The sequence below is a fragment of the Leucoraja erinacea genome, chromosome 22, assembly GCF_028641065.1.
Source record: "Leucoraja erinacea ecotype New England chromosome 22, Leri_hhj_1, whole genome shotgun sequence".
Lineage (NCBI taxonomy): Eukaryota > Metazoa > Chordata > Chondrichthyes > Rajiformes > Rajidae > Leucoraja > Leucoraja erinaceus.
Window position 1 is genome coordinate 32,245,122 of NC_073398.1, and position 26,218 is coordinate 32,271,339.

General features: G+C 39.9%; 1 protein-coding gene across 3 annotated transcripts in view; it reads right to left on the bottom strand.

The window, feature by feature from the left end:
• Positions 1 to 26,218, bottom strand: part of net1 (neuroepithelial cell transforming 1) — an 86,047-nt gene that overhangs the window by 13,924 nt on the left and 45,905 nt on the right. The window contains exon 1 of one of the 3 annotated variants that reach the window (XM_055653420.1): positions 10,131 to 10,339. The exons of the other annotated variants lie outside the window; for them this stretch is intronic. Coding sequence (XP_055509395.1) covers positions 10,131 to 10,229 — 99 coding nt within the window. The 5' untranslated portion in view covers positions 10,230 to 10,339. Of the gene's footprint in view, positions 1 to 10,130; positions 10,340 to 26,218 lie in introns of those variants that run through there. 3 annotated transcript variants of the gene reach the window in all.

A 26,218-nucleotide genomic window follows, 5' to 3' on the forward strand; every position in this document is an offset into this window, starting at 1 on the left:
CCTGCTCTCCAAATCCTAGCCTGCTAAACCTCGCCCTCCAGTCCTGCAACCTCTCCAGCTTAACAACATCTTTCCCATAGCAGGGTGACTAGTATTGAACACAACACTCCAAATGTGACCTTGTCATTGTCCTGTACAAGTATAACATAACCTCCAAACTTATATGCTCATTATGAAGGAAATCAAAATCAAGAACTCGGGCCATAATATGGGGGGGGAGGGAGCAGGAAACATTAAAAAATCATAATAATTCAGGTTTAAGATCCAGGCAGACTATCTTTGTCAAAACATTAGACTTTTCATTGTTAGTTTTTTTTTATATTGGCAAAATATGGAAAAATTGTATCACTGAATAGTGGCAGTTTAATTTCCATCATAATTTATTACTTGTTTTCAGAACTAAGTACAATGAGAAAAACATAATTACTGTGTCTGGTTAACCCATATTGTGTCCCAATGTCCAAGGTACACTCGGCACAACCTGTGATACAGTAGAGGCTTTCAGCCAGAAAACACCGTCACAATCTTAACCTCAAGCACGTTCATTTAAGACAATAAATCTCTGCCAGTCAAACTGATTTTGATACCTCTACAATCTGTTTAAGGAGATAGCAATGGAATCCTCAAGCAAAATTAACCAATCTTGCCTCTTTTTAAGGTCCCTTGACGCAGGGAAAAGCTCAATCTAGCAAGAGTCCCACGAAAGAACGGCCCACGAGACCAGTGGAGTCAGCAGACAAACACTCCTTCGGACACTGCAAGACGTTGGTCGAAGATCTGTGCAGTTCTTTCATTATCAAAATGGAGCTCCATTTATGCCATCAGAAAAAAATGCTCACATCTGTTTTCTGTTCAGGCAATAGGATCCACCTGCAGTTGAACAGCCAGATTTGTCAGCCCCACGCAAAAACTAGCAGGTTGCTGTCAGCGATATCGCCAAATGGGCTCCGTGCCCCTTGAGATTAACTTAACATTCCAACATTTCAATCATATCTAAAGGAAACATAATGATGTGAGGCAACAACACTTCTAAAGATGTATTGCTGCCACAATTAATCTTTTATCAAAATATTCCTTCGGCAATGGAATTCTGCTGCACCTCCCATGTTATTTATTTTGTCACTTTCTTAGCCATTGGTTAGGAAAATTGGCATCAGAGCGCCAATATATCAGAATGTAAAAACTAGCAACACCACTTAAACAATGGAAGATCCTGTTTTACATGGGTGTATGATTTTGTTGTTGGAACAAGAAAGTTCATTTTCAAGATGAACTACTGGGATATGGTCACAGATGTTGAATGATGAGAATGGATCTTGAAACAAACACCAATGCAATTCTATGAATGAGCATTGACATTTTGGAAAATAGTATAAATTAGTATGTGTAATGAACATTTAAATCTTGTGTTCTGTTTACATATACTAAATTCTATACAGGTATTCCTGAATACAATGCTCACAATTCAAGCAAGTCCCATAATCCTACACTCTTTCAAATGCTGACTTCATTTGAATTTCAGCTCGCGTCCTGACTCTTTAGTCTGTCAATTTAAAACATGTTTAGGAAGAGACTTCTTCCTCTCCGCTGCCTTTGAATTATTCTTTTCTTCCACATTCACAAATATAAATGCTAGTAGTTCCTCAAAAATAACCACTTTCTCCCCCCCCCCCCCTTAAAACACATCACTTTGATTCAATCGGATTAGTCAAGAAATAGGTTGGCAAACCAACTATGTCATACACCCAACATTAAACTGTCCTATTTGCAGCAAAGCAGAAGGACATATGCCATTTCTACCCAATTTAGTTTGTGATTTTTCAGTTTGAATAATAATGCAACCAGAAAGGGATGTTGCTGCTTTTCAAAGCAAACACTCAATTTTCAAATCTGTATTCATATATCAGGATGTTATTTGTGCAGCTTCCCTATTTTAACAATGATATATAATGCAGTGCAGTTAGAATGTCAAGTTGTAGGATCTGATATATCATAAAAGAAAAAATGGATGGGTTGTTTTTGGTTTATTATTATCATATGTACTGAGGTAGTAAAATCTTCTATTTGCATGCTGTCCAGGTAGATCATACCATGATTGCAATCATATCATAAATGTTCAACAGATAGTGCAAAAGAAAAAAAGTGCAGAGTATAGTATTACAGCTGCATAGAAAGTGCAGTTAAAAAATGTAAGGGGCACCATCGGGTACCCAGGAAGATTGGAATACATCCTTAGCACACAACGTCTGCTGAAGAGACTGATATAGTGGGAAAGAAGCTGATTTTGAATCTTGTGATGCATGCTTTTAAGTTTTTGTATCTTCTGCTTGATGGGAGAGAAGAGAGAATGACTAGAGGGTGAGCAGTCCTTACAGTTGGCTGCTGTTTTGAGGCAGCGCAAAGCATCGATGGAATTGTGGGTAGTTTGGCTGGTTTGCCTGATGTACTGGGCTTTATCCGTCACTCTACAGTTTCTTACAGTCTTGGGTAGGCCAGTTGCCACTTTAAAATGGAATGCATTCTGTTAGGATGGTTTTGATGGTGCATCTGTAAGTTGGCAAGAGTCATTGGAGACATAAATTTCTTTAGTCTTCTGAAGTAGTAGACATTGGTGTACTCTCTCGGCTGTAATGTCAATGTGGTTGAACCAGGTCAAATTGTGGGCGACATTGGAAGTCCTTGGGAGTGACATGTGACAAACTAAACTGAACATTTTCATGGATATCTTATTTCCACTTTTCTATTTATTTGCTCTGACAATCTGTCTTTTTTGGGTCCTGTCTATTTTTTTTACATTATCCAGCACCTAACCTTGCAGCTTGTGGCCTGTAGTTTAGTGTCAATGCATAGATTGTTTGCTCGTAAGTGTTCGTAGTTATGAATGCCATCTTGTTAGGAGCTCACTATTGTGAGTGCTTCATTAGTTAAGCATATTAAATCTTGTAGTGATAAACAAGTCAGAAGTAACAAAGGTACTAACTATATTACTGACTTTTCAAAGTAAAGCTCAAATGGATAAGATGGCTACTTGTCCACTGCAGACGCCAACCATTAGTTCTTTCAGGAGTACTTGAAAATATTGTCCTCTCATAACATTTTACAATCATGGTAGCACCATTATCAACTTGCAGAATTTGATGTTGGGACGATCTCTGTTATTGAAGGATGGAGACGGACTAAAAAGAAACGACCTTTAATCCTACAAACATGACATGGTACAACACTTACTGCTAATTGTTTGAATCATGGCAATGGGAGAAAATGTTAAATGAATAGAGAAAAATTAAAATAGCAAAATCATGATGTAAACTAATGTGAAATGCTTTTTATGCCTGGTGCACAAACTCTCTTTGTGAATGTTAACTCCAACTTTCAACACCACCTACTGAAATTCAAATTAGCAACATTTTCCAATTCAAGCCGTTAATTAATGTAACGAGAATAATTCTCACAATGGGACGCCAGATCATTTCCAAGTATTCCCCCACCACCCACCCAGGGACTCTGCATCAAGACAATTCTGCTTCTTTGTTTCTATTAATTTGTGAATTATTTGCACTCATTAACATATAACATTGCATCTATCTCAAGAGATTTATGACTCAATTGTCAATGACAAAAATTGAATTATTGTTCATCCATTTAATGGTATGTTCTGTGAACACCATCAAATGGATGCATTGGTAATTTAATTCTGAAAAAAGTTCTGCAATGGCTGCTGCAGAAAAACAATATTTAAGCAAATGCAGACACACAGACAATGCTAAAGTTGTAAGAAGTGACATTTTGTCTGGGGTGGAAACTTGCCCTAATAATTAGGAAGACCATAAAAACCACACTCCTAGCAAGGGGATGATGCATGCAAGTGTGCACTTCAGCCACTCATTTCCCCTCAAATGGGCGCATTTCCCAAGTCCTGTTTTTGTCCTGTTGTCACTGACACCAATGGAAGAACATAGGTTTAAAGCTCAATTCCCATTTCTTTTTGAAGTTGAAGCATTGCCACCAATTCCAACTGGATTTCAAAATCATGGAAGATCATGACAAAAAATAATATCTAAAGTGTGTAATTAAGAGCAAGTTATTTTTTGATTCAAGGGAACAGATCAGGAAACATGGCAAAATCAAATACGGTTCGACTTCCACAAGACATGCATAGATTGCATTAGGTAGGCCCAAGAAGGTTTAAAGCAACCAAGCATCTGTATAACCATAAGAAGGTGTAATGACAAAGAGGAAATTATTTTGAAGAAACAAGAACTACAGATGCTGATTAATACAGCAGCATCTCTGGAGAACATGGATCGGTGACATTTTGAGTCAAGACCCTTCCTCAGACTGATTGTGGGGGAGGGGGTGAAACAAGCTGGAAAAAGGAGAGGCAGGACAAAGTTCGGCACATAATAAGAAACAATTTTGCTGCATTAGTTTTTAAAGATAGTACTTTAACTTGGGCAGTGCCATATTTCTGAAAAAAGGGTCGACCTGAAATGCATCTGAAGGAGAGTTTTGACCTGAAAGGTCACATGTTTCTTTTCTCCAGAGGTGCTGAGTTACTCCAGAGTTTTGTGTCTATCATCCATATTTTGCATTGGTCGCGTAAGATCTATCCATGTATTCACACTATTTCCCCGAAACGGCATCAGGAGTAAATATTACGTCTAAATGAAACTGATTTGACTGCACAGGAAGCTCAACAAAGTGAAACAGTAAACTTTGCAAAGGATGTTATGGGAATTTCTAACATGTGTATCCTGTAGCAAGAACAATCCAACCAAATATTATCTTCAGTTTTTGGTGAAGAAATAAGATTATTTTAAATGAATTGCTATGTCTAGTAATGTGTCAACTACCAGAGATAGTTAAACATGATCAGTGGGAACAGTGGGAAAGATACCAAATCTCCCAACACCATTTCCTAGAATAACACACTGGGGATTTTTCATAAAATTTGAATCCTTCTTGGAAAATTAAACTATTTGTGGAGGAAGGAACTGCAGATGCTGTTGAAATGTTGATGTAACTCAGCAGGACAGGGAGCATCTCTGGAGGGGAGTCTGAAGGGCCTCAACCTGAAATGTCACCCACTGCTTCTCTCCAGAGATGTCCTGCTGAGTTACATCATTATTTTGTATCTTTCTTGAGTGAAACTATTAGTTGATCCTGTACATCAAGAACTTCATGATACATGACCAGTGGTCTTTCATTCCCTGCCCAGGGAAGTGATATTCCCGTTTCCCCATTTCCAATGATAAACTCCCAACATGTGTTTTTAATTTAAGTCGTATTAACAAAAATTGTTTCATTACTCATTCATCAGGTCTTGCTTGAATCCTTCCCATGCACTCCAGTGACAAGATAATTTGATTTAAATGCTCAGTCAGATTATACTGTAGGTTGCCTTGGTACGGTGATCGTGGGCTGTCTTCTTGCAGTTCTTGAGTTAGCAAACTCAAGGGTGTTTAGGAGTCAGCCATATGTCTTTACACAGAAGATCATCCAGCCCACGATATAATTACACACCTCCCTCCCCCGTTAATTTTCCCATGTTCTCATCAGCTCCACCACCCACAAGGGGTTCCAATTAACGTCATTGCATGTGTTTGGATATGGGAGGAAACGTGGTCACAGGAAGAAAGTGTAAACCATCAGATAGCAGAGTCAGGATTGAACACACATCAGCTCTAGTTGATGTACCATTCTACTGCCCACTTCTGTGTATGACTAGCATCGCACGAGGGACAGGCTGGATAAAGACTGTCCACTCAAAAAGTTACAGGAAAACTGCACAAACATTATTCAAACTTTATCAATGCACTGAAATGAATTCAAATTCTCAAATTGACACAAAAGGTTTTTAAACTCTCATACTTGTCTACTTTTCTGGACTATTAATTTCTAACAATGATCATGTTACCAGAGCCAACTTTATCGCCACTACAACATTAAGAAAAAATGTTATTCTTCATTCTTTTAAAACAAGGCTATGTTGATACGGCTTTCCACCCATTTCTTTCCTTGCTGAGCACTTTATACATGGTATTAAATTTACTTTGCCTTTGTACTGCATTGGCACATTTTGTACTTCCAATTGCAAATCTCTGCTACCTTCTCCAAATTTAACCACTTCTCGCCCTAGTTTCATAGTCCAAACAATTTGGGGGTTTCAAAAGTCAATCCCTGGCCTTTCTACTGCATTGATTGCTTTCAATCCCTTAGTCCATTTGTTATGCATTAATCCTGAACAATTACATTTAAATAGCTTAAATAGCTGTGCTTTGTGTGTGAAAGCGCATTAAATTAATGTGGGTGATCTAACGTCCATTAGAAGAGTAGCAGTTTGTAAACTACATTGTAAACTACATTTTCTCGAACAATTAAGTGCAATTGTCATCTGCTCCAATTTAAACCAAATGGCAATTTGCAGGTTACTCCTTTTTTTTGTAAAATAGTTCCACTGATTACATCTTAACACCTAATCTGGAACCATTCTCAGCCCTATTACAGAAATAATAATTTCCAACCCTTTCCCAGGACAAAATGTTTCCCAAAAAGGTCTATTTAATTAGTAGTGAAGAAACTAAGACATGGTCGAACATTCAACACCATAATCCTAAGAAATGAAAAATGGGCTATTTCCCCCCCATTGGCAATAACTTGAGCTTTTTTTAAGAACGTTTATGCATACAGCATACCTTGGGATAAGGAAATAAAATGACTCACACTTTACATAACCAATAGCTCACTGGATGATGAGTTGGTTCAGTTGAAAAGCATGGGGATTTGTGGTGTTCCTGCTGCTATTCTAGCTGAAACTATGGTGACCCCTGGGTCTTGTGTGCTGTGACCAGGAAATCCTACTGTAACACCGATTGAAGTTGAAAACTTTTCTCATCCAGGCATACACCCATTTTAGTAGTCAATTGCAAAACTGTACATTTGAGAAATCCCATTTGGTAGACCATTTTCTTATTCTAATGCCTACTAGATTTTATATGAAATATTTTTCATTTTCACCAAGTGTCACCTGCCATGCCATCAACTTATGAGGATCTCATGGTAACGTGGTCCTTGTGTGTCACTTTTTATTAGCATTGCTGCCTTCATGCAAACTGTAATATGGTGACTTTAGCCTGCTAACTAAAAGACAGCCAGAATATGAGCAAACAAAACTATACCATGGATTTTAGTTTGATGCAAGTTTCCTCAGTCTTTACTCATAACTTTTAAGTCTGGTCAATTAGTCAGAAAGATGCGGTGCATTTTTTCCCCCAAGGATAAAACGAGGAAAGCATTTTTTTAAAACCACCTATCATAACTATCAGAGCAAATACTCCAGAAAGCTGAGAGCTGAAGAGTTTCTGTAGCTACTAAGAAACAGAGCAGCCAAAGAAGGGGGGGAAAGAGGAGATAAAGAGACTCAAGGTATGAAATAAGTAAAGGTAATTAGAAAGTATTTCATTCTCTTAACATGAAAACTAATAGGACTGGAGACGAGATGAGGATATTTTTTGCCACCCATAACGTAATAACCGCTGAACTGCACAACTGGTGGGAAGTAGATGGATATGGATGCAGACTAGTAGAGAGACAGATCAATACTGAGGGTAGATTGAACAGTTCTTTTTCACTGGCTTCGTCATGATGGATGATTCCATAAACATCAGAAAAAAAAGTGAGTAGCAAAGTGGGAATGCAAGAAAGGGAATGAAAAATTAAAGATTTTAATAAAGGCCATTTTTATACATTTTAGTTTCACCATGTAGAAATTACAGCAGTGTTTATACATAGTGTCCCCCCCATTTCACAGCACCACAATGTTTAGGACACAGCAATGTCATGTAAATGAAAGTAGTCGTGTTTAGCATTTTGTTGCATATCCTTTGCAAGCAATGACTGCTTAAAGTCTGTGATTCATGGACATCACCAGTTGCTGGGTGTCTTCTCTGGTGATGCTCTGCCAGGCATGTATTGCAGCCATCTTTAGCTTATGCTTGTTTTGAGGGCTAGTCCCCTTCAGATTTCTCTTCTGCATATAAAAGGCATGCTCAATTGGGTTCAGATCAGGTGATTGACTTGGCCACTCAAGAATTGACTATTTTACTAGCTTTGAAAAACTCCTTTGTTGCTTTAGCAGTATGTTTGGGATCATTGTCTTTCTGTAGAATGAACCGTCAGCCAATGAGTTTTGAGGCATTTGGTTGAACTTGAGCAGGTAAGGTGTCTATACACTTCAGAATTCACCAGTAGTTGTATGATCAATGAAGATATGCGAGCCAGTACCTTCAGCAGCCATACATGACCAGGCCATAACACCCCCACTCCCATGTTTCACAGATGAGGTGGTATGCTTTGGATCTTGGGCAGTTCCTCTCCCCTCCATACTTTGCTCTTATCTTCACTCTGATACAAGTTAATCTTCGTCTCATCTTTCTACAAGACCTTTTTTCAGAACTGTGATTGCTCTTTTAAGTACTTCTTGGCAAACTGTAACCTAGACATGCTATTTTTTCGGCTAACCAGTGGTTTGCATCTTGCTGTGTAGCCTCTGTATTTCTGTTCATGAAGTCTTCTGCGGACAGTGGTCATTGACAAATCCACACCCGAGTCCCGAAGAGTGTTTCTGATCTGTCAGAAAGGTGTTTGTGATATTTCTTTATTATCAAGAGAATTTTTCTGTTATTAGCTGTGGAAGTCTTTTTTGGCTTGCCAGTCCCTCACCAATGCTCTCTTTCTTCTTAATGATGTTCCAAATGGTTGATTTTGGTAAGCCTAAGGTTTGTCTCTAACAATTTTATTCTTGTTTCACAGTCTCATAATAGCTTCTTTGACTTTCATTGGCACAACTTTGGTCCTCATGTTTTGGTCTTCAAGCAAGAATTTCATTGTCCCATCTGGGACACATGACAATAAACTCTCTTGACTTGATGTTGATAAACAGCAATAAAAGTTTCCAAAGGTGATGGAAAGACTGGAGGAAATATTAGATGCTGAGAGCTCTCTTATACCTACATATACCAAGGAGGCAATTAACCACACCTGAGCAATTACAAACGCCTGTGAAGCCATGGGTCCCAAACATTATGGTGCCCTGAAATGGGGAGAACTATGTAAAAACACATCTGTAATTTCTACATGGTGAAACCAAAATGTATGAAAATGGCCTTTAATAAAATCTGACAAAGTGCACTTTAACCACATGTGATTTTTTTCCTATTACAATTCTCAAATTGTGGAGGCAAAATAAATAAATGATGGGTCTTTGTCCCAAACATTATGGAGTGCACTGTATTATCAAGGAATGTCTCATTACAATTTTGTCAGTTATATAAACTGGTTCAAACTAAAATTAACTTCCAAATGTTTGCATAAAGCAGATTGCTAAAATACTCCTCTCCAATTATGCATTCTCAAACAGAATGAAAAATATTTTGGCCAGGGATTAAGGAATAAGAAGGTACAACTAATGTGTTGGCTAGTTTAAAGACTTTGAACTGGCTTCAAAAATGTCGAATATTGGTTTAAGGTTGCATGTTGTGTTGGACAGAAGCTTTCAGGCATTTTTTCTTTTCTGATTTAGTAAAAAACAGATGGACATGGATTATTCTAAACTCCAAATTGTATCAGGTATGGTGTCATTGACATTCCGCTGGCAACCAGAAACGTGCATAAGCATTTTGCACATGCAATAAAGTTCTGCAATGCCTTATCGCTACTGGCAAGATAACAGTGTTCCAATTGTACACTGGTTTGAACCAACAAACCACGCCAGTTGCACCTTTATTTAGTTATGGTGTCGACTAACCTTTTCAAGGCTGACAAAGTACATCTGATCTTTCAGCGCAACTGCCCAAACACTAAGCCTCCCGGCAACTACTTCCAGCAGTATCCGATTACACTGCAACCAAAATCTAGTGACTTTGCGTGACTGAAAATAAAAAAAGTTGTGTTGGAAGGAACTGCATATGCTGATTTAAACCGAGGATAGACACAAAATGCTGGAGTAACTCAGCGGAACAAAAAGTTGTATGGCTCTTTTAAACCTTGCTGATCATTCTAGGACACACGCAATTCCACTCCACATCCTGAACAAAGCAAACAGTATTTCATAAAGTTACAATAAATCTTACCTCCAATTCTTTAGCGTGGAATACTTGTGACTGAACGTCTACCACGGTGATAGTCCTCTTAGTGGGCAAAAAGTTTTGTATCTCATCGTAGGCAACCATACTTGACGCCCTCTAAATGAGACTGATGTTGCGAGCGCACCAAGCGCACTCCAACCTCGGTGGCGAACTCCCTACTCTGGCGGTGCCGAGCAGCTCGCACACAACTCCAGACCAAAGATCCAGACAGCTGGGAGCAGAGGGGAGGAGCTAGGCTGTAGTACAGCTGCCTGCACTAAAACAATCAGTCATGTCCACACTGTAGGGGGGGAACCACACCTTCTCCACTCCACCTACTCATGTGGCAGTTGCAAAGTTAGCTAATCTCTCCGGTTAGAAATCAAACTCAAAAAATAATTCAGCGGCAGTTTAGATTGCAACCTCGCTCGTGTCACATTTCAAAGACAAATACATTCATGTTTATCAATCATCGATTTCTTTTTTTTTAATTATCAGAATGAAGACTAGCCGGAAAGGACTCGAAGAGCTGGAGTAACTCAGCATGTCAGGCAGCATCACTGGTGAACATGGATAGACGAGATATCTGCAAAGACTAGCCGGGCAGTGCTGCAAGGCATGGCAGTGTTTAACTAAAATCACCCGGTCCCCGGGAGCTGCTAAAGCAGTCGCCTACTGCCCCTGCAGGCCGAACCGAGCAGTGCGCTCCTCGGGCATTTTTTAAACGAAAGCTTGTACGTGCACCTTTGAGCCCGAGTAGTCATAAAAAAACACCTGGTTCTGGAGCACGTAACTGCGGAAATCATTATTTGCATCTTTAATATTGCCTGGATCAACACTGACGCCTCCTCAAACTACAGCCAATTCAAACATGGCTCTCATCCCGTCATCCAATTCCTCAAAGGTAGAAGCTCCAGGGGGCAAGGATTCATATTCCTTAGTTTGATTCCAAGTTCCTCAACAATTTAGTCATTGCCCTCCCCATTTCATTTTCTGATCTTTAAAAAAAAAGTAATTCTTTTAAAAGTTACACCTTTTTAATATTGTTTTTATACTGCATCTCTAAACCAAACCAAACACATTCATCATCAGACCACAATTCTTCTGGTGAGAAACATCAATTTCAGCAGTTGTTAAAATCTCACAGGATGCCTCAGTCAGTCACTCAATGATCCTTAGACCAAGTCCATTCTTGGTTAAGAAATGATATAGCCAATTTATATTGTAGGCCTTTGGAATTAGATTAAATATTACTACGATCCATATTTGTAAACACTATCGTTTTTAAGAGGAGCTGAATCACACAACTGGTTGCTGATATCACCAGAAGAGACAAAGTGCTGGAGTAACTCAGCCAGTCAGGCCGCATCTCTGGAGAACATGGATAGGTGACTTTTTAGGGTCATGACCCTTCTTCCGACTGATATTTGTTTGGGAGGGAGGTGATGGGTCGGGAAAGAGGGAAAACGGGTAAAAGAGAAAGCTGGAACAGAGGAGGGGCAGGACAAGGTCTGACAGGTAAAATAGGTTGATACAGGCAAGGAGATTTTGATCGCCAAATGGTTGGATAAAGGCCATAGATGAAAAGACAGAAGAGGCGAGACCAAGGATTGAAGAGTTGTGAATACTGGTTAGAGAAAGGAATGTGGATGGAGGGGAGGGGAGAAAGAGGAATGTATCCAGGTGGGAAGAAGGCGTGTGGGAAGAAGGGAACATATATGAAGGGAGGATGACGTAGTTACCTAGAATTGGAGAATTCAATACCGTTGAATACTGTTGGGTTGTAATCTACCCAAGTGAAATATGAGGTGTTATTTCTCTAGTTTGCATGTGGCCTCACTCTGGCAAAGGAGGCGGCCCAAGACAGGAATAGGAAGAGGTGTTAATATGATTAGCAACTAGGAGATCCTGCAGGCCACTGTAGACCAAGCGTAACTGTTCGGCGAAACATTTGTCGAGTCTGTATTTGATCATGCCACTGTACAGGAAGCCACAGTGAGAACATTGAATGCAGTAGCTGAGGTTAGACGAGGTGCCCAGAAACCCATATCTCACCTGGAAGGACAGCTGGGGTCCTTGGATGGAGGAGAGGGAGGAGGTATAGGGACAGCAGGTGTTACATCTCCTGTGGTTGCTGATATCACCAGTTGGACAAATAGCAAAAGCCTATGCAGGCTTTTAAAAAAAAGGTAACAAAATCCTACTTCTGCTAACAAAAGGGGAAGCACTCACCAAAAAGGAACAATCACATAAGTGAACAAAAAGCTCTGGTTCCCGACAAAATAATTGGCATTGTACAACAAAGAACAGTACGGCTCTTTGGCCCATGATGTCAGCGCTGGCCATTTTGCCCGGACATGATCTTCATCTCTCCATTGCCTGCCAGTTCATACGTCCAAATGCCTATTAAACATTGCAATTGTAGCTGCTTCCATCACTTCTCCAGAGTTTATGTTCCAGGCACCTACCACTAAAAATAAACTTTTAAAAAACTTGCCTTTTAATGTTCGTTAAACATTCCCCATCTCATAAAACTATGTCCTTATTTTACATTTACAACCTGGCAGGGTAAAACACAAACTCACCATCTCCCCTATCTTTGTTTCTCATTATTTCATATTATTCTATCAGGTCGACTCTCAATAGTCCAATAGCTCTTTATTGTCACGTGTACCCCGAGGTACAGTGACATTTGGTTTTACCATAGTCATAGCAAAAACAAAAGCAACAAGATACAAAATTACATAAAAATCAAACATAAACAGCCACCACAGCGGCATGTGAGAATCCCTCGGCACACAGCCATCAGTTCAATGTCCGGGCCACACACTCGCTCCACCGTGATGTGACCAGAGTTGCACCCACCACTTGTCGCTCTCTCTGCAATCCCTGTCTGCCCGAACAGTCAGAGAGCCGTCCGCACTCACATCAGACTCCAGGACGCTCCCGTGTCACGACATTCCCACAACACCGAGACCACCGCATTCACGGCAATCCCTCCGAGTCCCCATCAGCGCAGGCAGCATCCATCTTGCTTTCAGTGACATCGCACTGCTCACTGTGATGGAAGGCGAACAACTTTTACCTTCTTCCTCCTTTTCTCCTGCGGTCGGGGCGATTGAAACATCCACAGTCGGGACTATCGAAGCCCCCGCACTGGAGTTCCCGAAGACGGTCCCTAACCAAGGGGCCGCCAGCTCCACAATGTTAGGCCACATTGCGGATGAAGATACGACACGTGAAAAGTCGCATCTCTGTCGGGGGAAGAGATTAAAAAGTTTCCCCCATCCCCTCACATAATACAAAAACTAAAACATACAAATAAAACAGACTAAAAGCAACAAAGAAAAAAGGGACAAGACAGGATGTTGGCATGGCTGCCTATCACGGTGCCACCCGCCCATCCTGTTCCGATGCTCCAGAAAAAAAAAAATCCAGGTTTGCCCAGTCTCTCCTTTTAGCTCATACCCCCTTATCAAAACAACCCCTGATGAACCTCTTCTGCACTTTTTCCAAAGCCTCCACTCCTTCCTGTAATGCAGTGGCCAGAATTGCATACAATACTTCAAATGTCATTTAACCAAAATGTTATACAGCTGCAATATTACTTTCTCAGTTTTAAACTCACCCTGATTGGCGATTTCATCACCTCAGTAATCTTGGACATTGGTTTCATCACACATCTTGAACATTGGTTTATTTTGCTCTAAAGTACAGCATCCCAGTCCCAAGCTGTGAAATTCCCATTGAAACATCCCCACCAGTATACCCGTGTAAGAGGTAAATACAAGATCTACCTCTAACCTGCCTTCATCACCCGTGCCAAATTTTATTCAGTAGCATTTATGAAACATTTCAGGACTTTTGTTTTTGTTCTCAACATAGAGACATCTTCCAGTCTACTGACCATTTCACGATCATCTTAAATTTAAAATTTTGGAAATATAGGAAATGCCTTTATTTGAAATATTGGAAGTTACATCACCAACAACTTATCATGGACCACCCATATTGAAGCAACGACCAAGAAAGCACACCAAAGCCTCTACTTCCTTCGAAGGCTTAGGAAGTTCAACATGTCCCCTACATCTCTCACTAACTTCTACAGATGTACTATTAGAAAGCATTTCATCAGCATCAATGGAGCGAAGGAATAGGTGACGTTTCTGGACGGGACCCTTCTTTAGACTGAAGAAGGGTCTTGACCCGAAACGTCACCTATTCCTTCGCTCCATAGATGCTGCCTCACCCGCTGAGTTTCTCCAGCATTTTTGGCTACCTTCGATTTTTCTAGCATCTGCAGTTCTTTCTTAAGCATTTTATCAGGATGCATCACAGCTTAGTTTGTGAACAGCTCCATCCAGGACTGCAAGAAATTGCAGCAAATTGTGGACGCGGCCTAAACCCTTCTATTGACTCCATTTATACCTCACGCTGCCTCGGCAAGTCCAGCAGCATAGCACAGGACAAGTCACACCCTGGCCACCCCCTCCTCTCCCCTCTCGCATCGGGCAAAAGGTACAGAAGTGTGAAAATGCACACCTCCAGATTCAGGCAGTTTCTTCCCAGTTGTTATCAGGCAACTGAATCATCCTACCACAACCAGCGTGCAGTCCTGAACTACTATCTACCTCATTGGTGACCTTCGGACTATCCTTGATGGGTCTTTGCTGGCTTAATCTTGCACTAAACGTTATTCCCTTAGACACTGTAATGGGTTAACTGTAATCATGTATTTTTGCTGACTGAACAGCACACAACAATAGCTTGGTACACGTGACAGTAAACTAAACTAAACTGAACTGAAAATGCAACATTAATTGCAATTAATTTTAACAGGAAACTCAAGTTTCAACTTAAAATCAGTTTAACTTCCACTCACTTACCGTCACCTAACCCCACTCAGCTGTCTCCATCAACTGCCTTCAAGCCCCTTACTAAAATGTCTTTAAATTTGTACGTGAACTGAGAGAGCAAATGTGTGTGTAAATTTTAGAACTCTATTTCAGAAAGCAAGAAATCTTTCAGCACTTGTGATACCAAATTCTAGCTTGTATTAGTGACTACTGGTGGGACATTTGGATAGGGGGAAAAAAATCTGTCCTGCCCATAATCCCTTTAAACGGCATCACGATTTAGTAAGATTGACAACACTATATTGCAATCACACAATTTCATTGTTTCATTTCAATACATATAACAATAAAACGCTCTCGACGATGAGCGCAATAACTTCAATTTGCAAGTTTCAGTAAAATATCAAGTTCAATATGATTTAGGTTACTAACAACTGATCAGTTGAAACCTGTCGCAAAATCTGCACTTCACAAATAAGAAATCTGTGCAAAATGTAAATACTTCATTACAAACATCTTTTGACTAAGCTGAGGTGGCATTCCTTTGCAACAAAATGTAACAAATGTAGCAAATAGAATTGTTCACAATCACTAGGCTTGACAATATTTGTAAACTGAAAACAAACATTATTGAAATTAAGATGCTGCAATGTGCAGGATAATAGCGAACACGTGGTACAACAGGATCTGTAAGTGTACAGATGAGATGAATTTTGAGGATAGACACAAAGCGCTGGAGTAACTCAGCGGGTCAGACAGCACTGGAAGTCCTAAGAAGGGTCCCGACCAGAAAAGTCACCCATCCTTTTTCTCCCGAGAGTCTGAGTTACCCCAGCCCTTTGTGTCTATCTTCACAGTATAAACCAGCATCTGCAGTTCCTTTCTACAGAATAGTTGAAGCTGGTTCAGTCACCCTGGATGTTCTCATAAATGCTACATCTGACCTCCACGTCTCAACAGGAACATGGGTAAAATGATCCCCGACATCCATTGCTGAGTTCTGTCACTGTCAATCAGTCCATGTGAAAAATGTGTAGAGATGGCCGATTTGAATCAGCTGTAACGTTGTCCGGGACTACAGAGCTATAGTCAATCTTCAGGTAAAATAACTTAAAGACAACATGGGTTATTGAAGCAAACTTTCATTCTGACAAAGCTGGAGATGAACATGCTTTAAAATGCCACCTGGACAAGATAAAGCAGAGTTAACTAATGTAGTTCCCAGACCAGTTCTTCAAATGTGTCAAGATAACACGTTCTTACAGCTGTTGCAAAATAATAAATTGTTTGGCCTTTTATGAAACAAACAGTTCTTGTATTTGGCTGCCACGAATAGCAGCGCAATTTATCATGTTACTGTCCATCACATGACAACTGTTGATTGACGGTAATTTGCTTGTAGTCACAGTTTCATTGTGATGTTTTACTGCTCATTTCACATTCTCATGCTTACAGCAGTACTTCTGACAGCAGGGTAGACATCCATATAAAACATGTAGGTATCAGCCATGACTGCAAAAAGCATAATACTACAATAGACTACTTAACTCCAATGGTAAACCGTATTTGGTGGCAGGATCAATGTTGAGTTGGGATTTTATCCCAAGCTGTACACTTGTCATTGATCGGAAGGTTATATTTTAGTCATTAATAAAGGTGAAAATCATCATTGTCGTGGACGCTGTAAATGTAACTTGCATCAACTATACATCACAAGATTTTTCCATCCTTAGAGGCATTACAATTATATTTACCATTGTATAATTGCACAATGTTGTTTTGATTCTGTGCACCATAATCCTGCAAATATTTCCAAGGCCCAGATTTAACAAACATGATCGATAATGCAATTGAAACAGGAATTACATTTTAATCATGCATTTGTGCCTAAATGTCCCTTCAGAGCAACTTTGAGCTACTTCAGAGAGCAGTGGGAATCACCCGCATAGGTCAAAATGGATAACGATAGAAAATATCCTTCATCTAAGGTCATCAGTGAACCAGATGTATTTTTACGACATTAATTTTTTCTGCCATTATTACTGACACTGTTTTAAATTCCAAATATATTTAGTTAATTAAAGATTTACTTCGGCACACAAGCTAGCAACAAACATGCACATTCATTCTGCACTTCTAACCAGCAGCAATGCAAAAGGATGGGCAAGTTAGTTTATCAGCACATAGACTATCCATTGGCTAATCCTCTGTTGGATCTCAATGGAGTGACACACAGAAATTGGGACCCTCAACCTATTCAAGTACATAAATACAATTATACAATAATTTAATCGACTTTTTGGGAAATACAGATCACACTGAATGCAACCTAAAAAATGAATGTATAAATATCTTGAAAACAAAGTTTTAAACATGCACCCTTAACTGCAGTCAGAGAATATTGGCAGAGCAGATATGTCCAATGGACCTTCATGATTAAGGCAATGGGAATGGAGAGGGTGGTCACACAGCATAGGAAAGTGGCTTGACAACAGGGATGGAAGCATTTGGGCGTGGAGAGTTCAGTCCAACTGATAGAAGGGAAAAGCCAGTCCAAGTCTGGGTAGGTGAAGAGTCTCGCATTCAAAATAATATGACAGCTTAAGTGCCACTCCATTTAATATTGTGACCTGCAATTTTGGTAAAGATGGCCACCACCATCTTCATACTCGTAATAAAACACCAAGAAAAATCAACATATACACATGATTTTATTGTAATCATTAAACTGTTTAGTAGCATGTGCTAACAAGTCATCATACTGTTATGCACTGCTTGAATGTCTCAGAGAGCATTGAGGGCAGAGTTTAGAGTTTAATGATTACAGTTGTAGATTATAATTGTTAATGGTGGATTTTGTTGGCAATAAATACTGTAGTGTATTTCATCAAGGTCAATGTGCACTGTTAATAGGAGAGATATTCTGAAATAGTGACTGGCATGCCAAATCTGCATATGGAACAATACAGCATAGGAACAGGCCCTTCGGCCACAATGTTTGCGCTGAACATGATGCCAAGTAAACTGATCTCATCTGCCTGTACATGATCCATATGCCTATCTAAAAACCTCTTACACACCACTATCGTATCTGCCTCCACCACCACCCCTAGCAATGCGTGTGTGTACCAGGCCCTCACTACTCTGTGAAAAGAAAAAACTTTCCCTCTCTCACCTGATAGCTATGCCTTGTGCTGGACATTTCCACCCTGGGAGAAAGGTTTTTGCTGACTACCCGATCTATGCCAGTCATCATTTTATACAATTAAAAACAATTAATATCATACATTGTGTTAATATTACAGGGATCATCAATGCTATTTCTTTATTTATGTCTTTCATACAAAATATTAATCCCAATGACCAAAAGGAATAAGGAGAGGTTTTGCATAAATGCAGACCTTTCTTCAGGAAATACATAGATTTTTAAAGGTAGAGACAAGAAAGGATTATTGGATTCAACTTGCATGGTGAAATTGAGTATGTGCAATTGAAAGCAAAAGTGCTAGAATAGGTTTCACACCTCATGGATGTCGAAATTGAGTCACAGCTACTCATAATGTAATCTCCACTGTATTCTGCTGCACAATAAACAATCCTGAAGTCAAAGGGATGCTTCACATTCCACTGAATGCAACTACCTGTACTAAGATTAAAAAGAGGCAAAACTAACTTGTTCTACAGATTGCTAATAATATGTTATAATGGAGTTTTCAGTCAATACAATGAAGGGGGAACTGTATAATTTGTGAAATTATATTCTTGGGTTGTGGGTACTGTCGGCAAGACTGCATGTGTTTCCCCGTGCATGGTGGTAGGTCATTTCTTTGAACTGCTACTCTGTGTCACAATGATTCGTAAGGATTCGGAAGTTTCTCACCCAGGATATTTTGCGAATTCACGGCAATGTTCAACACACAGGAGCAGAAGCGAGAGGCAATGTTGAACAGCTGCGCTTGGGTGTTGTGTCACAGACAAGAGGTACTATCCAGGTAACCTTGCAGTGTATTGCAGTACATTAAGCAGCAGATTGTCATAATATGGCTGATGTGTATTGTGCATGCATTAGGCGACAATCAAGCCTCTCGAAGGCTTCTGATCTCTTCAACTGTGATAAATTGACAGATACACAACTTAAGCAAATTGGGGGGAAAAGACTAGAAATGGCTTTACTAATAATAGTTATAGAATACACTCAACACAAAATATAAGAGACCAAGCATACTAAACACTTCAACCCTGAAGTAGAGTCTGTGGTATAGAGTTCTGCAGCAAAATCATGTTTAAAGAGCATCAAATGAATTATCTCATACACAAGCATCTGGATTGCAAGTCTCATTACAGAAATTGGAACATCCAAATTGGAGCTTGTATTCTTGCTCCATATTACCAGTTGCTATTGTCAGCAATGCTGTCTTTTGGTTGAAAATGAACCACCACCTTCTCTCTCAGGTGGATATTAAAAGGTCCTGGACAGAATTTTGGAGAAGGTATTGTGGTAAGCGGTGCATCGAGAGATAGTGGGACAGGAATTATATTTATACATTGTTTGCTAGTCAATACTAATTACTCAAAATTAAACACAAAACGCATTAAACACATGTCGCTCTTCAAGGGAGATTATCTGGTTACTATCACTGCAGAATATGGAAACTTGCTGAAAGCAAATTAAATGCGCGCGTTCTGCATTATAGCGGCAATTATTCTTTGAAATTACTTGAAAGATATTCCAGGTGCTTCAGTTTCTGATGAAAGATGTAATGCAAATTGCATGGTTTATTAATTGGAAGAAATCTTAATCCACAAATTTAAATTTACATTCACAATTCATACTCTGATAATAGATGACAAAAATAAATTTAAAAAATGATCAAACAAGGTGATTCAGAAAAATACTCAGACCGGCATTTACTGAAACAATGCATGTGTGAATTGAAGCCACAATGCAATATAAATAATGGCATCCTTTCACTTTTCTATCCCCATCTTAACCCTTGGTGGACTGACCAAGTACTGACAATAGTTGTCTGTAACACTTATTAAGCCATTCACTTGGACAGTGCCAGACCAATTCCTTCAAAAGTATAACATTTGGCAGAGGGATTATAAACCCAAATTTAAAGAAACCAGTCTGTTCAGAAAGTTCAAGACAATTTAACTGGTTGCAGTATTGCAGGTCTCTGCGCATCCCTCTGCAAAAAGGCTGCGTGCTCAGCCCCTTGCTGTACTCACTCTATACTCATGACTGCGTAGCCGTCATCAAGTTCGCTGACGACACCACTATTGTGGGACGTATCACTGATGGGGACGAGTTACAGTATAGAAGTGAGATCGACCGACTAACAAAATGGTGCCAGCACAATAACCTGGCCCTCAACACCAGCAAAACCAAGGAACTGATTGTGGACTTTGGAAGGGGTAGGATAGGGACCCACAGTCCCGTTTATATCAACGGGTCGATGGTGGAGAGGGTCAAGAGCTCAAATTCCTGGGCGTGCATATTTCTGAAGATCTCTCCTGGTCCGAGAACACTGATGCAATTATTAAGAAAGCACATCAGCGACTCTACTTCCTGAGAAGATTACGGAGGGTCGGTATGTCAAGGAGGACTCTCTCTAACTTCTACAGGTGTACAGTAGAGAGCATGCTGACCGGTTGCATCGCGGCTTGGTTCGGCAACTTGAGCGTCCAGGAGTGGAAAAGACTACAGAAGGTAGTAAACACTGCCCAGTCTATCATCGGCTCTGACCTCCCTACCATCGAGGGGATCTATCGTAGTCGTTGCCTCAAAAAGGCTGGCAGCATCATCAAGGACCCACACCATCCTGGCCACACACTAATCTCCCCGCTTCAGGTGGAAGGTACAGGAGCCTGAAGATTGCAATGTCCAGGTTCAGAAATAGCTACTTCTCCACAGCCATCAGGCTATTAAACTCAACTGAAACAAATCTCTGAACATTAATAGACCATTATCTGTTTATTTGCACTTTATCTGCTTATTTATTGATGTATGTATATATTTATATGATGGTATATGGACACACTGATATGTTCTGTATTCATGCCTACAATATTCTGTTGTGCAAAACAAGAATTTCATTGTCCTATCTGGGACACATGACAATAAACTCTCTTGACTTGACTAAATTATGAACTCTCTTTCAGATGAATTTAAAATACTGTTTTACCAATGAAGGGCAGCAAATACTCATAGAGAACATTTCTAACAAAGCCACTTGACAACTGGGATAATTGAAGTAATCAACAGCAAGAGGAATACTTAAAGCCACACTTTCAGGCAGAAAGAGAAACAAAATATTGTCCTGTTCATTAACGTTTTGCAGTCTATTGAAGTTTTAAAAAGGAAAAGTAATAAAAAATATGCCCATATAAAATTGAATCAAATTGCACTTTAATTCATCCCATTTTAAATTGGCCAATGAGAAAAAGAATAATTCATATCATACAATTCCTGAGTAGATAAGAAAATAGAGCTTAGATTTATAGTGTTATTGATGGCCCTTTCAGGACATCTCAGAGATTACGACATCCAACAAAAAGTACTTTTGAAGTGCGATAATTGCTGTGAAGTTGGAAACAGGGCAATTTGCACAAAACAAACTCCCACAAACAACAACTTGACAATGATCAGATAATCTGTTTTCAGTGACGTTAAATGGAGAATAATTATTGAGCAAGACACAAGGGAGGATTTGTATGTTCTTCTTGAAATAGTGTCATGGTTTACTTCCACCTGAGAGCAGGTGAAGCTTCAGGTTAACATGCTACAGGAAAGGTACACTTACAATAATGAAGCATTCCCTCCATTCTTCCCTGGTATTTAGAAACATAGAAAATTGGTGCAGAAGTAGGCCATTCGGCCATTCGAGCCTGCACCGCCATTCAATATGATCATGGCTGATCATCCAACTCAGTATCCTGTACCTGCCTTCTCTCCATACCCCGATCCCTTTAGCCACAAGGGCCACATCTAACTCCCTCTTAAATATAGCCAATTTCTGCTTAAGGTTTTGAGTAGAATTTGAACAAAACCTTGGGACGCACAGGAATGGACATCCAAAGTCACCTGCTTCAGACATGCACAGATAGTTTTAGGAAGTATTCCGGCTACAATCATCTAGTACATTCATGTAACATTTTCCTACATTGCAATAGCATCTGTGTTGGCATCTTTGTTCGTGTCACAACAAAAGACCAATAGCAGACACAGTATACCAAACAAGGCTTGAGATCACAGTGTTAGAGTTGAAAATTCCATTCCATGTACGCTTTTCCAGGAACAGCAAATTGTACGTCTGTGCATAAGAAGGTACATTGCCAAGTATAGAATTAATAGGAAGAGCAAGTCAAAGTAATTCAGATTGCATAAGCAATATCATGGTAGGTAAGGTAATATGAGCTTTCAGGTGACCTCATTAAACTTGGTACCTTATTCTTTACCTCATGTCCAAAGTCAGGTATTCCCAGTGACAGAGGCTACAAAGAGTGATGGACTCAGCCAAGTCCATCATGGCACAACACTCTCCATCACTGAAACCATTATATAAAAGTGCTAACTCAAGACGGCGACAGCGACGACAGATAGCACAATGGGCTAAGAGTTCGGCTGGCGACCGGAGGGTAGCCGGTTCAAATCCCGCTTGGAGTGCATACTGTCGTTGTGTCCTTGGGCAAGACACTTCACCCACCTTTGCCTGTAATGGAATGTTACGGCGGCAGGCGCGGGCACACCGCGACGCCCTGTGTCTCCCTTTCAAGGGAGATGCTAAAAATGCATTTCGTTGTCTCTGTACTGTACACTGACAATGACAATAAATTGAATCATTTCATTTTCATTTTTTTCATTTCATTTCATTTCATTTCAATCATTTCATTTCATCCATCATCAAGGATCCACACCATCTGGGCTATGCCCTCTTCCCAATGCTACCATCGGTTGGGAGGTACAATAGCCTAAAAAGACACACCACCAGGTTCAGGAACAGCTGCTTTCCTACCACTATTATGTTCCCAAATTGACCTACACAACACTAATCCTATCACAGCAACCAACCATTTCTTGCACTACCATGAACTTATTTACAAATTATGTTTTCCACTAATTTATTTTTCTTTTCACTGCCTTATGTAATTTATGTTTTGTGTGCCATCCAAGTCTATGATGTTGCAACAAGCAAGATTTTCATTGTACATTGTACTCCCACATATGATAATAAACTCGACTTGACAAAACACTGATGACATCTTACAATTTTGGAGCAAGTTACTTCCCAGCAAGGCACACATGGATAATGAAATCCAACATAGTCTTGCATACATCAGAACAATATTTGGCCTCTTGTGGTAAGAGTGTTTGGTGACCACAGTAGGCATCAGAATGGACTATGCTATATTCATAAAATCCTCTCAACTAGATTGGCAAATTGACGTCAACATTGTTCCCCCAGGCCTCAACCAACATCCTTCAAAAAGACTCTAATCATCAAAAAGAAGATAATAGGAACAAGATCAAGCCATTCCAGCACTTATGCTTATTCCGTCTTTTAATGACTGATCTTTTACTTAACTCAGTCAGTTGTAATGGGTAGGCCTCATTGCATGATGCCTGACTTCAGAAGCCAGCATTGTTTTTGGAGCTTGGTCATGGGAATAGATCTGTTGGATTACAAAGTGTTCATCAACATAAAAGTAGCATGCTCACCTAACTTGTGGGGATCTTTGGCACCTGACCATTCAAAACAGAGCAGCATCATCAACTATCTCAGAAAGGTGGTAACTCTTTCGTTCATTGAAGGCACTGTCATTTATGAGAAGATGAAATATCCCAGTATACATCACAACTCAGCGGGTAAGAGTGCCAAGAATTTAATGATTTTCAATCATGGGTATAAAGGTGCGTCATCTTCAAAAGCATGTTTGACAAAATAATTGAGTTTTAACATGCAAATATTTATAATGCTTGCTTTCAGCTCTATTGAGGCCCTTTGTAAAAACATGAACTAGAATGCAAACGAGCACAAAATTATAAGTCAGATATTTTTTTAATCACAAAAACAATAATATCTGCAGTTATTGGTCGTCCATTAAAAAAAAAAGGAAAAAAATGGACACAAAGAGGAAGAGTTCTTCCACTCCATGTAACACAATCATAAATCTGTTCTCTAGATATTAAAAAAAAAATCACTCCCTGTCTTTGTGCAAATTGTTTGACATGCCTTTTGATGTAACTACGCCTTTCCTTTACCCTCTAGGACTTATGCACGGCTATCAATGGAGACAGGATGTCTGATCCTGCTGTGTGTTGTGCAGATGTCAGTAGTGGAGATTAGTGACATAGCAACAGGCAGCTGCACTGGTCTGCCACTAAAATTCAGCCTCAAAATACAATCAAAATCACTTGTTTACTACCAAACAGAGCACTGCTGACCAATATATATTTTATTGTACATTTCCTCTTCAATATTGATTTGATTTTCCCCGTTTCAATTGATTGTTTCCGCAATTTCATCATTAATATCAATTAAAAAAAACAACACATATCTGGGCACAGTGATGGCTGTAATTTCCTAACTCAGTCTTGCTGCGAAAAGAGATGTTTCATGGAGTTGTCATTAAGAGTGCCTTCTTGATTGGGGCTGTATACTAATGAATTATAGGGCAGTGGGAATTCCATTTCAAGAACAAATCTCTGCCTTCACAGTAAGAATAAGATGACAAAATAGGCTAGTGCAATGCAACAATTAACCCAGCTGATAAACATGAACAGAGAGATGTGGAGACAGGATGGGTCTTTCTGCTGACTGGTTAGCACGCAACAAAAGCTTTTCACTGTGCCTCGGTACACGTGACAATAAACTAAACTGAACATGTAGAAGGGGTATAGTATCAGGCTGAGCAGCAGTCTGTTTGCAAGGACTGCAATGAAATGCATTTTCCCCTTCAGAGGGCTGTGAATCTTGCTAAATGACGGAGCAGGCTCAAAGGGCCATATGGCATACTCCTGCTTATATTTATAATGTTGGCTTTGTCGACTCAAGAACTGAAACCGGAGAAGCAGTAGGCCTACCATTCCTTCAATCTGCTTTGACATTCAGTTAGATAATTTCTGTTCCAATCATGGCTGCAAAACTTTATTGCTCTCTCATCGTAGTTTAAATGGCTGAATACATTTAATGCTCTGCCTCCACAGATCTCTGGCAGAGGATAATTTATTAAAAGTCATAACCCTCAGGGAAGCAAGTCCTATTCATCTCTTTCTGAAGTGAGGAACCACTTAGACCCCCCCTCCCCACCAAATTACAAATAACGACAATGGGAAAAAACCCAACCGGTGAGCATCTAATCTCTCAATCCTGGACTGAATCCTATATACTTCAGTAAGATCAGCTCTCATTTTCCACACTCCTCTGATTTTAGGCCCAACTACACAACCTCTCTTCATACATTAATCCCTTTATTCCAGGAATCAATTCAGTGAACCTTGCCCGCACTGCCTCAAGCGCCAGTAATTCATTCCTTAAAGATGGGGACTGAAACCATTTGCAGGACTTTGTGTGTGGTCTTATAAACTTGCATCAAAAATCCCCAAGCAATTAAAGCCAATTTTCTATTAGCCTTCCTAATTACAAGTTAGCATTTTGTGCTTCCTGCGTCAGATCCCCAGATCCCTTTGTATCACAACATTTTGTAACCTCATTTCATTTCAGTAACAATTGGCTTTCTCGTTCTTTTTTGCAGTGTGAAAAACCTTACATTTTCCCACATTATACTCCATTTCAAAAATTGCTCACCCTTTGTAACATCAGCAAATTGGCTATAAGGTGCCTGATCCCTTTGTCCAAGTCATTAATAAAAATAGAGGAGGCATTAGCACAGATCTAACACAGTTCTAATCATCAGTAGGTGAATCGAGGATCGGAGGACACAGATTTGTGGTGAAGGGGAAAAGATTGAATATGAATCTGAGGGGTAATCTTTTCACACAAAGGGTGGTGGGGGTATGGAACAAGCTGTGAGAGGAGGTAGTTGAGGCGGGGACTATCCCAACATTTAAGAAACAGTTACAGGTACATGGATAGGACAGGTTTGGAGGGCTGTAGGCCAAATGTGGGCAGGTGGGACTTGTGTAGCTGGGACATGTTGGCCAGTGTGGGCCAGTTGGACCGAAGGGCCTTTTTCCACGCTGTATCACTCTATAACTCTCTGACACTCCATCAC